This window comes from Podarcis pityusensis, assembly GCF_964106645.2.
Source record: "Podarcis pityusensis genome assembly, chromosome: 13".
NCBI lineage: Eukaryota > Metazoa > Chordata > Lepidosauria > Squamata > Lacertidae > Podarcis > Podarcis pityusensis.
Genome location: NC_138038.1, coordinates 36563449 through 36577237, shown reverse-complemented (window position 1 = coordinate 36577237; position 13789 = coordinate 36563449). Strand labels below are relative to the sequence as shown.

General features: G+C 43.6%; 2 protein-coding genes across 2 annotated transcripts in view; both read left to right on the top strand.

The window, feature by feature from the left end:
- The window catches only part of LOC308460881 (T-cell-interacting, activating receptor on myeloid cells protein 1-like), a gene marked incomplete at its 3' end in the record, with an annotated part of 68762 nt that overhangs the window by 41949 nt on the left and 13024 nt on the right, over window positions 1-13789 (top strand). The window lies entirely within an intron of this gene.
- LOC308460158 (immunoglobulin superfamily member 1-like) overlaps window positions 1-13789 on the top strand; it is a 31955-nt gene that overhangs the window by 9587 nt on the left and 8579 nt on the right. The window contains exons 5-9 of the mRNA XM_080976185.1: window positions 101-388; window positions 3709-3999; window positions 5575-5853; window positions 11717-12004; window positions 12633-13224. Coding sequence (XP_080832311.1) covers window positions 101-388; window positions 3709-3999; window positions 5575-5853; window positions 11717-12004; window positions 12633-12757 — 1271 coding nt within the window. The 3' untranslated portion in view covers window positions 12758-13224. The remainder of the gene's footprint in view (window positions 1-100; window positions 389-3708; window positions 4000-5574; window positions 5854-11716; window positions 12005-12632; window positions 13225-13789) is intronic.

The following is a 13789-nucleotide window of genomic DNA, read 5'->3' as shown; positions in this document are numbered from 1 at the left end:
TGCAATGTCCCAAATGTACCTCTCTGGCCTGCGACTGAGGACAGGAACCATCTTAAGATGGTTGTGATCTCATTTCTGCTTTCCTTCTTTCTGTATACAGATCCCAGTTTACCCATACCTGTCATCTCCATCTACCCCAGTTCGTTTGTTTCCCTGGGCCACTCAGCCACCATCCAGTGTAAAACTGAAGAAGAATCTGCAAAGTTTTTTCTCCATAAAGCTGGAGACCCAAAACCAAGGTTTCTCCCAAGCCCAAAGTCAAATGAGGGAGAGCTTTCCCTGAACATCAGCTGGGAGGACAAAGGGAGCTACAGGTGCAGCTATATACCTCAATCAAATCTTTTCTTGCACTCACGCCACAGTTCCCCCTTGCAACTTCCAGCAACAGGTGTGTAATATCTAACTTGCCCTTTTCCGGCTCCCTGTAGCTTCTCATTGTCCTTGATTTGTCTGTTAATTAATTAATTAATTAATTAATTACTTGAAGTCAGGTATAAGCAGCTGGAGGAGGAGGAGAGGATAGAGAGAGAATAAAGAGCTGTGAATGGATGGGGGCACTCTCTTCCCATCCTTTGGATCCCCCTGAGAAACTCAACAAACCTGCTGTACCTGGAACTGGGTGAAGAAAGTCCAGCTGAATGGGACACAGCTGTGGGCAGCCTGAGGAAGTACCTGCCCATAAAAAGCAAGTCTAGAGTGAGGAACTGGGGTGATGCCCTCTGTTTCCAGCAACTCTTCTCATTGTGAGACTTTTGTGGGTGAGCTGAGAGTTTCTTGGACCCTGGATGAGAGCCCAGAGGTGCTGAGGGAGGTTGTTTTAGAAGGAAAATGAATTGATACTGATTTATATATATTAGTAACTTAGTATTAATGTAACACTTTTATATGTACAGTAACTATTTTTGTAATATTTTGTTTTGTTTGTCCTGGCTTCAGTTTTCCATGCACCGTTTACAGATATTTTAAATGTATTAAGTGGTACAGTGGTACCTTGGGTTACATAAGCTTCAGGTTACAGACTCCACTAACCCAGAAATATTACCTCGGGTTAAGAACTTTGCTTCAGGATGAGAACAGAAATCATGGTCTGGCAGTGCAGCGGCAGCAGGAGGCCCCATTAGCTAAAGTGGTGCTTCAGGTTAAGAACAGTTTCAGGTTAAGTACGGACCTCCGGAACGAATTAAGTACTTAACCTGAGGTACCAATGTATAGAAATTAAATGATCAATCAATCAATCAATCAAGATGGGTAGTGAGTTCCTGTACAAGGGTTATTCTATAAACCACATTTCTGTGCCGCCAAATCCAAATTGTGCCTAGTCCAGGATGATGAAGGAAAAACCCCACACCCAGGCACACTTGCACAGGCCAAGCCATCCTCCCCTGAGAACCCACATAATTACCTCCCACCTCATGCATTCTGCCTGATAGGCTGAGCTTATAAATTAGCATTCCAGCATACATCATTGTCCCCTTCCCCTCCTCATTCCTCTGCCTCCCCACCAAAAATGACACACATTCTGCTTGTGTACCCTGCATGTTCATATCCAGGAAACCTGAATGAGGGAAACCCAAGCCCATCTATCTCCTTGCTCAACTCGCTCAGAGTCCAATCAAGGGTGGGCCAAAGGGATCCCAATTTAGTTCTCCCTGGCCACAAAAGAAACAGCCAGTACGGCAATGCCAAAGTGTGCTGGTCCGGGGTGTGTGTGTTACCGTACGGCATGGCCCGTGTCCGGTCTGAGGCTGAAGCGGGGTCCAAGGAAGGGAGTCAGGCATGGTCAGGAACTCTGGCAGAAAGCAGGACAGGGTGCCGGCAGGAACAGGTAACCAACGATGTTGCTCCCGCAACCTGGGACTGGGCGGGCTGGCCTTTATCTCCTCTGAGGCATAGGGCGGCCCCATTCCACAGGTGACTCGCCTCTCCTGGCCTTAAGGCGAGCACTCCTCCTGCGAGAACTTAGTTCCCTCCGCCTCTCTGCTCTGAGCCTCTGCAGCTCAGGAGAGGCTGGAGGGTAACTGGACCCAGAGGCAACCTCACCTTCCCCTGACAGGGCTGGGAGAGGAGCACCTGCAGGCAATGGGTCCTCGATCACCTCCGGAGCCAGAGCAGATTCAGCTGATGTCTGTTCCTGAGGATCCGGCACAGGTGAGGGCTCTTCAGGTTCAAGCCCCTGCCCCAGCTCAGCCGGCCCTGGAGGCGGGGACTCCAGTGCAGGCTGGGATTCCTCAGGTTCAGCCTCTGAATCAGATTCCCAGGCCATCACACAAAGACAGGTTTGGGGAATATCTCTGTCTCCAAAAGTTGTTGGACTCCAACTCACATCAGCATGGTCAAAGGTCCGGGATGATGGGAAGTGCAGTCCAGGAGCACCTGAAGGGCCACAGGTCCCCAAGCTTCCACTTTAAAGCAGAGGTGTAGCATGAGGAGCTATCGGGGTGATTGTTCCAGGTGCAAATATTTTAGGGGCGCACCTCTGTAGCTGCCACTCCAACTAAAGGCTCTCCCCGTCCTGCTCACCCACTTCACCTGACCAGCACACCAAGCAAGAGCTGGGAGACGATGGGCCCTTGGTCATCCCTCGGCTGCACGGTGTCCCTGGCAGGGGAGGTCAGTGGATGGCAAGACTTGCGAAGGTGGTGGTGATGGCACCGCAGCCTGAGGAGGGGTGTGGGCATATCTGGCTGCTGTTCCATAGCTTTGTGCAGCAGCAGCAGCGCCGCATGGATGCACTGGTTAGGGAGCGCAATACTTTCCTTTCCCTGGGTGCTGGCAACCCACGCTATGCCACTGCTTTAAAGGCTGCCTGAAGCCCATGTTATCTATCGATTCACTGCATGCCAGTGCAGAGAGGAACAGTCACCCATGGTGTCCTTGGCGAGTACATTTGTAAATGGCTGCTTAAAAGGTAAAGGTAAAGGTACCTCTGACTGTTAGGTCCAGTTGTGGATGACTCTGGGGCTGCAGAACTCATCTCACTCTATAGACCGAGGGAGCCGGCGTTTGTCTGCAGACAGCTTCCAGGTCATGTGGCCAGCATGACTAAGCCACTTCTGGCGAACCAGAGCAGCACATGGAAACACCGTTTACCTTCCCGCCAGAGTGGTACCTATTTATCTACTTGCACTTTAGTGTGCTTTCAGACTGCTAGGTTGGCAGGAGCTGGGACCGAGCAACGGGAGCTCACCTGCTGATCGGCAAGCCCTAGGCTCTGCAGTTTAGACCACAGTGCAACCCGTGTCCCAGATGGCTGCTTAGTTAAGGCTAAATGCACCACTGACTGCCAAAACTTCTCTCACAGCTTTAAGGGAAACTGCTCAGATGTAACACTCAGTCTTTAGTGTGCCCAGAGAAGACTCTGTTGGCAATTGCTGCGGGGGCAGGGGGAGAGACACACCAATTATCATGTAACAATGTGAATAATATCCCAGCCATTTCTCCTCCTTTGTCATCCAAGCAGATTTACGGGTAGAAGAATTGACTTTTTTTCTTGAAAGATGAGTGCACTCCTTTGTGGATCCTTGGTCAGATGGGTGGGGTATAATCTCCTCACTTAATGTTGCATTTTAATCTTGTTTTTAAGTTGTATTCATTCAACTCGTTTTTATTATTGGTTGTTAGCCGCCCTGAGCCCGGCCTTGGCTGGGGAGGGCGGGGTATAAATAAAATTTATTATTATTATTATTATAATTATTTATTATTACCTAGATCACAGCTTACCCAAACCAAGCATCAGCCTGAGCCACGATGAAGAGGTCACCCTAGGAAGTAATGTGACGATTGATTGCAGAAGCAATGCCACTGCTGTCAGGTTCTATTTCCAAAAGTATGGAGTTGCGAAGCCTGTTCAGCTCATCCAAAACAATGGAACTGTTGCCAAGTTCTCCATCAGCAACGCAAGCTGGGAGCACTCGGGATATTACAGCTGCACATACAGCACCCTGCCAGATTGCTTTGCCATCTCAGAACCCAGCGATGAGGTGGAGTTACAGCTAACAGGTAAAAAAAATCTCATTTTGCATGCATCTGCTTCCCAACCCAAAGTCCCATTCATCTTTGGTTGGTTTCTTTTTTAAAATTAATTGAATTTTAGCTGCAGCTATGACTGCTGGGTGGGAGAAGCATGCTAAGAGGAAGGCATGCTTGGCAAATCCACACCATGATCAACTCCCGCCCGGAAACCAATGTCCCCGCTGTGAAAGGACGTGTGGATCCAGAATTGGCCTCCACAGTCACTTACGGACTCACTGTTAAAACTGTGTTTATGGAAGACAGTCTTACTCAGCTATGAGTGATTGCCAAAGAGGAAGAGTTAGTTGTGGCAAACTGTGATCAGGCTATTTGTACAGGGCAGCTATAGAACCATGGGAATCCTTTACTTGAGGGTATATGAGAACATTAGAAATTATTATTAATTTTATTACCACCACCACCACTACTACTACTTTGTCACTTGTTACTTGAAGGTCTCCAGGCAACTTACAACACATCTCAAACAGTAATATAAATATAACATAAAATATAAATGGAAGTTGGAAACAGAACAGCTTGAATACCCTGAAAAGCCCGGCTGGATCAGGCCAGTGGCCCATCTAGTGCAGCAACCTGTTCTCATAGTTGCCACCAGATGACTGTGGAAGCCCAAAAGAAGGAGCTGAGTGCAGCAGCAGCAGCAGCTCTCACCACTCGTTCTCCAAGATATACTGTCTCTAATAGTGGAGGTTCTCCAGTGGGGAAAGCATTTGGGAGCACAATGAGGTATTCATTTTAAAACAAAAACCCCTCATTGTTTACACAGACACACACAGACACACACACACACACACACACACACGTAATATTGTTGTAACTTGCCCCGGATCTTAAAATGAAGGGTGGGTCAGCAATCCAAATTATTATTATTATTGTTGTTGTTGTTATTACCACTACTACTACTATTAAAAAGATTTCCAAACTCTTGAACTTGAGGCATCTTTGGCAAAAGTCTAGGCTAAGTTCCAGTGTAAGGCAAAGGTAAAGGGACCCCTGACCATTAGGTCCAGTCGTGACCTAATGCAGCGCTCATCTCGCTTTATTGGCCGAGAGAGCCGGCGTGCAGCTTCCAGGTCATGTGGCCAGCATGACTAAGCCGCTTCTGGCGGACCAGAGCAGTGCACGGAAACGCCGTTTACCTTCCTGCCGGAGCGGTACCTACTTATCTACTTGCACTTTGACGTGCTTTCGAACTGCTAGGTTGGCAGGAGCAATGGGACCGAGCAATGGGAGCTCACCCCGTCGTGGGGATTCGAACCGCCGACCTTCTGATTGGCAAGTCCTAGGCTCTGTGGTTTAACCCACAGCACCACACAGGTAATTTGGCAGTCCTGAGGCTGGTGTATACAAGGAAATGGGGACAAAAAAGCAATCTCAGTAGAGTTAAGGTGAATCAGATGGAAAAACTTCATATATGTTAATGGTGGATTATTTGAGATGATGTGTGAACTGTTATCTCTGCTACTTCACAAACTAACATCTGTTTGGAAAAAGGCTAGTTGCAGCTCCAGCATCTCACTCACAACTTTTTCTCAATTGCAGATCCAGACCTAGCCAGACCCACCATCTCCCTGAGTCCTAGAGGGCCACTTCCTCTGGGGGGAAATGTGACCCTCTATTGCCAAGGCCAAGGTGTTCGATTCAAATTTTATAGGCGAAGAGATAATTTTGTACCACAGCTGTTGAAGAACAATGTGGATGGCGCTCACCTTGTCATCAGCAACCTGAGCAGAGATGATGCAGTAAGATACAGCTGCAAATACAGCAGTATGTCAGAAGTCTTTTCAGTTTCTAGCGAAATAGTGAAACTGCTGATCTTAGGTAACATAAAGAGTTTTCTCATGTTATGCTATCTCTGGGGGGAAGTCAACTGTACCTGGGTTTAGTTACCTGTGATAAACAGTCTACTGGGGGAGATAACCTGGAGTTCTCTTCGCATGCTCATACATTCTCTCTACATGGTTTTGGATGTGTGTGGTTTTCTGTCACGAATATTTTCTTCCCTGAGCACAGTCCTTTTAAAGAGCTTTCCTTCCTCTTCCAGGGGCTGCTATCAGCTGGAAGTGAGGTTAATGGGAAGTGAGAGAGGAGGCGGGGAAGTTGCGTGGAGGAAAAGGACAGGAGGGAAACTGAGCCTGAGGGAAGCTGGTGTGTGCCAGCACCAAGAGGCAGGAGGCAAGAAAATGAGCTGAGAGAATAGGAAAAAGGAAGGGGGAAGGGAAGTAGAAAGTGAGTTGTTCGTGTTAAGCAGAAGGCATGGAGAGGGTGAGAAAGGGCTGAAACAGCAGAGAAGTACCAGCAACAACCACCTCAAAGTCTGCCAGTACAATCCCATGCACATTTATTGAGAAGTAAGTTCTTTTTTGCTGACAGGCAGACTTCATAGGAAATAAGGACCAGGTGTGCAGCCGGGAGTCATTTTGGACTCGCAGCTGTCCATGGAGGCGCAGGTTAATTCTGAGTCCAGGGCAGCTGTCTACCAGCTCCATCTGGTACGCAAGCTAAGACCCTATCTGCCCACGGACTGTCTTGCCAGAGTGGTGCATGCTCTAGTTATCTCTCGCTTGGACTACTGCAATGCACTCTGTGTGGGGCTACCTTTGAAGGTGACTCAGAAACTGCAATTAATCCAGAATGCAGCAGCTAGACTGGTGACTGGGAGTGGCTGCCGGGACCATATAACACAGGTCCTAAGATGTCTGCATTGGCTCCCAGTACGTTTCCAAGCACAATTCAAAGTGTTGGTGCTGACCTTTAAAGCCCTGTATACCTGAAGGAGTGTCTCCACCCCCAGCGCCTACGGCCTTCTGGTGGTTCCCTCGCTGCAAGAAGTGAAGCTACAAGAAACCAGGCAGAAGGCCTTCTCGGTAGTGGCGCCTGCCCTGTGGCGCGACCTCCCAGCAGATGTCAAGGCAATAAGCAACTATTTTACTTTTAAAAGACACCTGAAGGCGGCCCTGTTTAGCAAAGTTTTTAATGTTTGATGCTGTATTGTTTTTAATATTCGGTTGGAAGCCGCCCAGAGTGGCTGGGGAAACCCAGCCAGATGGGCGGGGTATAAATAAATTTTTGTCTGTTAAACATACCATATTTTCCTGTGTATAACATGACCCCATGTATAAGACGACCCTTATTTTTGGGAGGCCTCAACAGTTGTTGAGCTTCTTTTGTAAGTTCGCTGAGCTGTTGAGCAACTTTTCGACAATCCTCCGCTCTGGTTGACGGAACTGGTGCCATAATACACTGCATACTGGCACTCACCAAATACTCTTCCAAAGCTGGGAAGAGTGGGTAAGCAGCCTCCTTGCTGACATATCCCTGCTACCGCCGCAGCACCAGCCCTCAGTTACTTAGCATATTATTTTTTTTATATATATAAATTTTTATTAGTTTTACAAACTTTTTAAGACAATACAAACATATAAAAAGACATACAAACACGTATAGTTTCATGACCTTTTTTTCATAAACCTTCTTTCTCGGACTCCCCCATACCTCCCCTTTCTGCATCCCAATGTCCAAAATTTTCCAGCAACTTCTAAATAGTTCTGTCAAACATATGTCTTCTTAATCTTCTCTTCAGTCTAATCTTATATCGCTGTAACCCTTTCTTTCTCAAAACCTCGACATTCTAACATTCATCAAGTTTATAATAGTCCTTAAGATAGATTTTAAATTTCTTCCATTCTTCTTCTGCCGTCTCCTTCCCCTGGTCGCGGATTCTGCCAGTCATCTCAGCCAGTGTCATATAGTCCATCACTTTCATCTGCCATTCTTCTAGAGTGGGTAAGTCTTGTGTCTTCCAATACTTTGCGATGAGTATTCTTGCTGCTGTCGTAGCATACATAAAAAAGATTCTATCTTTCTTTGACACCAATTGGCCGACAATGCCCAAGAGAAAGGCTTCTGGTTTCTTCGGGAAAGTACATTTAAGTGCCTTTTTCATTTCATTATATATCATTTCCCAGAAAGCCTTAATCTTCGGGCACGTCCACCAAAGGTGATAGAAAGTACCTTCAGTTTCTTTACACTTCCAACACTTATTATCAGGCAAATGATAAATTTTTGCTAGCTTGACTGGGGTCATGTACCACCTGTAGATCATTTTCATAATATTTTCCTTTAAGGCATTACATGCCGTAAATTTTATACCGGTGTTCCACAACCATTCCCAGTCAGCAAACATAATGTTATGACCAATGTCCTGTGCCCACTTAATCATAGCCGATTTAACTGTTTCATCTTGTGTATTCCATTTCAGCAGCAAATTATACATTCTTGATAAATTCTTGGTATTGGGTTCTAACAATTCAGTTTCTAATTTTGATTTCTCCACCTGGAAGCCAATTTTCCTATCTTGTTTGTAGACCTCCATTATTTGATAATAATGGAGCCAGTCTCGTACTTTAGGTTTCAATTTCTCATGACTCTGTAATTTCAATTTGTCTCCATCTTGTTCCAAGATTTCCCAATACTTTGGCCATTCGGCCTCCATATTGAGTTTCTTCAATGCCTTAGCCTCCAAGGGTGACAACCATCTAGGGGTTTTGTTTTCCAACAAGTCTTTATATCTTATCCAAACATTAAATAACGCTTTTCTGACAATGTGATTTTTAAAGGCCCTATGCACTTTGATTTTATCATACCATAGATATGCATGCCATCCACATGTATTATTGAAACCTTCTAAATCCAAGATATCTGTGTTCTCTAGGAGCATCCACTCTTTCAGCCAGCAAAACGCTGCTGCTTCATAATACAGTTTTAAGTCCGGCAGGGCAAATCCCCCTCTTTCTTTTGCATCTGTAAGTACTTTAAATTTTATTCTGGGCTTTTTGCCCTGCCAGACAAATTTCGCAATGTCTTTCTGCCACCTCTTGAAACAGTCCATCTTGTCAAGAATCTGCAAAGTTTGAAACAAAAATAACATTCTAGGCAATACATTCATCTTAATAACTGCAATTCGGCCTAACATTGACAATTTCAAATTTGACCATATTTCTAGATCTTTTTTAATTTCTGACCAACACTTTTCATAATTATCTTTATACAAGTTCAAATTTTTAGATGTCAAGTGAACCCCTAGGTATTTCACCTTCTTAACCACTGTCAAACCTGTCTCTTCTTGAAATTTCTCCTTCTCCATGACTGTTAGATTTTTTTTCTAAGACTTTAGTCTTCTGTTTGTTCAGTTTAAATCCGGCTACCTGGCCGAATTGTTGAATTATCTCCAACACCCTTTTCGTACTAGTGTCTGGCTCTTGTAAGGTCAATACTAAGTCATCTGCAAAGGCCCTTAACTTGTAATGTTTGGCTCCGACCTGTACACCTTTAACCTGCTGGTCATTTCTAATCATATTTAGCAACACCTCCAGAACAGAAATGAAAAGCAATGGGGAAATTGGGCACCCCTGTCGTGTTCCTTTTTCTACCTTAAGTTCCTCAGTTATCACATTATTTACAATCAGCTTAGCTTTTTGTTCAGAATATATCGCACCCATACCGTTCTCAAAGCCTTGACCTACCCCCATCCCATGAAGATTCTTTTTCATAAAACTCCAAGAAATATTGTCAAAGGCTTTCTCCGCGTCCACAAAGATCAACACTGCTTTGGTGTTTAAGTTCACCTCTAGTAGTTCCAAAATGTCTATTATATTCCTTACATTGTCTGATAAATGCCTTTTTGGGAGAAAGCCTGCTTGGTCCTTGTGAATCTTCTCCATCAACACTCTTTTAAATCTTTTTGCCAAAATGTCTGCAAAAATTTTATAATCCACATTGAGTAATGATATTGGGCGGTAGTTCTTAAGTTGAGTCTTTTCAGTCTCTGTCTTCGGTATGAGTGTAATATAAGCTTCTTTCCACGACTCTGGTGCCTTTTTCCCCTCTAAGATCTCGTTACAGACTTCCTTTAACGGTTGAACCAACCACTCCTTCAAGGCTTTGTAATATCTGGAAGTCAGTCCATCTGGTCCTGGAGATTTGCCCAGTTGCATGTCCTGAATGGCACCCTCTATCTCTTGTTCTGTTATTCTCTGGTTTAAATCCACCTTACTTTGATGAGAGATTTTTTGTAATCCATATTTATTAAGGAATTCATCTATGTCCTTTTCATTTTGTGGCCCTTGAGAGTATAGTTTTTTAAAATAGCTCAAAAAACAGTTTCTAATCTCGTTAGGTTTAGATATATTCTTTCCATCCACTTCTAGGCTTGTAACTGTATTTAATTTCTGCCTTTTCTTCAATTGCCAAGCCAGAAGTTTGCCACATTTATCTGCCGATTCAAATGTCTTTTGTTTCATTTGCTTTATCTTCCATTCAATCTCTTGATTCATCAGTTCCATATATTGTGTTTGATATAACTTGATCTCTCTCAGAATCTCCTGGGACTTTGGTTTTGATCTTAATTTTTTCTCTCCTTCTTTTATCTTTTCCAAAATCTTTTCCTTCTTCTCATTCTGCTTTCTCTTTTTTATTGAATTTTGTTGAATCAGAAATCCTCGCATCACAGCTTTGCTTGCGTCCCAGATCACTCTTTTTTCCACATCGGCCTTTAGATTTATTTCAAAGTAGTCCTTTAAAGTTTTTTGGGCCTTCATGTGGATCTCCTCATCTCGAAACAGGGTGTCATTCATCCTCCATCTAAATTGACCAGTTGTTGTAAGTTTCATTTCCATCTTCACGGCGTTATGGTCGGAGCAGGTTTTTGGGCAGATTTCTACCTTCTTAATCTTTGGAGCCATCCCACTAGTAATCCAAATTTGATCAATTCTGGTCCAGGTCATCATTGCTTGAGAGAAAAAAGTTCCCTCTCTCTCAAGAGGGTTCCTCGTTCTCCATATGTCTATTAAGTCCATATTTTCAGTCATTTCAAAGCAGGTCTTCGGAAGTCTCCCTTCCTTGGAGATTGTCAATCTTTGTGCCTTGTCCATATTTGTAGAGACCACACCATTCATATCTCCCATAATTATTACATTGTAATCCAAATAATCCATCAGAGTTTCATGAAGCTTCTTAAAAAATTCCGCCTTGCCTTCGTTTGGTGCATAAACTCCAACTATTAAAAATTTTTCTCCTTGTACTTGTATTTCAACTGCCAGGTATCTTCTAAGATACTTAGCATATTAACCTGTGTATAATACGACCCTCAATTTATCACAAAAGAATTCAGAAAAAAGGTCGTCTTATACATGGATAAATACGTTATGTCTTTCCAGTCATGGTTCCAAAGGACTAGACTGTGCTGCCACTCAATGACAACTTAATCATATGAGCACATGGAGTTGTGGTCCTGTATTTTAGATTGGATTGGATGCCCAGTTGGCATTAGTGGAATCTGTGGTGTCAAACATATGGAACATATGGAATTCTCACTTCAGAATTGCTTGCCTGTGGCCCATCTTGCTGTATTTTTAGCACCAAACAAAGACCTCTTTATTCTCCCTGGCTCTTCACTTAAATCTATCCTCTGTGATGAGAACATGCTGTTGTTATATCTCTATCTATCTATCTATCTATCTATCTATCTATCATCTATCTATCTATCTTTGTGGATTTTAAGCCAGCCCCCAAACATTTATATTGAAGCATACAAACCTATTATATGAATAAGAAGAGGACAACGTCTTCTGATGGCTGAGAACTGGTGGTTGACATCTCACTTCCTGTTTCCTTTTATGCACAGATTCCCCATTGTCCGCACCTGTCATTTCCATCCAACATGAAGGATGTGTTGCACATGGAGGGCAGGTCGAGATCAAGTGTGAATCTGATTCTGAAGATGTGAACTTCTCTCTTCACAAGACAGGAGACACAAATCCTACGCTCATGAATGGTCACTTTTATGTGGGTGAATTTACCATCAGCAATTTTACACAGGAGCATGAAGGCAACTATAGCTGCATCTATGAAAGCACAGAAGAGCCTTTTATGATTTCTGCACCCAGTGTTTCCCTGGAGATCCTGATATCAGGTATCGTATCAGGCTTTGGTTTAGGAGGTCTTTGAAGCTTAGTTGAAAATTCCTGTAAGCTTCAAAACATGCAAGTCTCAGTCACATTAGGCTTAGTATGGTGGAGAGAGGCATTCTTATGTGCCTTTAACATGAGTTAATTTAGCAGATAAAGGTTTTTCTAACAGGAAGATTGATGGTTGGGGAAAACAGCTCCTATTGGGGGATTATGCACATTGGCCAGAGAATATACAAAATTCAGTCGACATATGCAGATTCCCCAAGGTCTGTTGGAGACTTACCATACTGACCAGAGAGTGTACAAAATTCAGACACTATATGCACATTCCCCAAGGACTGTTGGAGATATATTGATTGGGAAATGTGCTCAATTCCCTCTTCATGGACAGATTACATGCACATTCTTCATGAAGCCTGGTGAATATATATAATGGTTGATTGTTATGCACATTAAACTGCTCAGCGTATATTATATTTGTTAACCAATTAGAAAGTTTGGTGGTTGGTTTTTTGTGTGTGTTTTTTTGCAACCAAGCAGTATACAAATTATGCTAAATAAAATAAAATAACAATGTACCCTTAACATGCCACCTCATAATCCAGACCTTGATTTCTCATCTCATTCCAGATACCTATAATTGCACCCAAGTCAACATCATCCGCTTTGCCATAGGAGTTCTGATTCTTCTTTTGCTTACATGTATCATTCTCAGTAATCAGCACTTCAGAGGGAACATGATAAATATCTCCTGATATGTTTCCTTTTCCTTTACCAACTATTGCATCCCAAAAGACAAGAGGAGTGCAGTTCAGTGGCACCGCATATGAATTGGTTGCACAATATCCTAGGTCTCCATTATCCTCAACTCCATCATTCTTTTTGTGCACAGAATATCTATTTGAAAACTCAGAATGCTACTACCAATAGCCCAGGTCCAAACAAGGCACTGAGATTCCTCAAGGGCAATGGGCTTGGTCTTCCTCAGATTTCTACTGCTTTCTCCCACAGAGTCCACTAATAGTACCAGTTCCAGGAAACAAAGTCGGCACACTTCATATTTTCAGCAGAATACATTTTGAATTACAGCAGAATTGCATCCTGATTTTGATGTGCAACATTCCTAGAGATGTTGCAGTTGTTGGCTGAGAAGCAAAGCAAACACGGCTTTGCTACTGTATGTAGCCTGACGACAAGATGATTTTTCTTAGATATTCCAGATGTTCTGTGTAAGACATGCCAAGAAGTGAACTTCATCTCTCTTTGACCCTGCACACAAACCATGAAACGAAATGATTTTTCTACTTATTATGCTTTCTAGCAAAAGGATGCTGTCATTTTAATGGGGAAATCTGCATGAAGATTATAATAAAGATAAGCTTTCCTTTTACCAGTGGGTAGTATAGTCTCTTTGTTGAATTGTGGGTTATTTTTGGTGATATAAAATGGCCACCAGTAGGGCCTTTTCCACATAATGTCCCTCAGAATGATGCTACATCATGACATAACAACATTGCAGAGCACTGTGGGGATTTCAAAATGGCGGCTGACTGGCTGGAAGCACTGTGGGGGATGTTGGTAAATTTCATGCTCCTGTCCTTGAAATCCTCCCCATGTATTGCTGGAGGCAGGGGTTATTCTTAGGCTACCCTACCTCCACATTTTTAGGAAGGATGTGATCTTCCAGTTCTATCATCACATTGCGTGCCCAGGCGGAGACCCCCGACCCAAGAGCCACCCGGAAGAAATTAATGACTCATGACAACGTATTATGGGATTAAATTGGC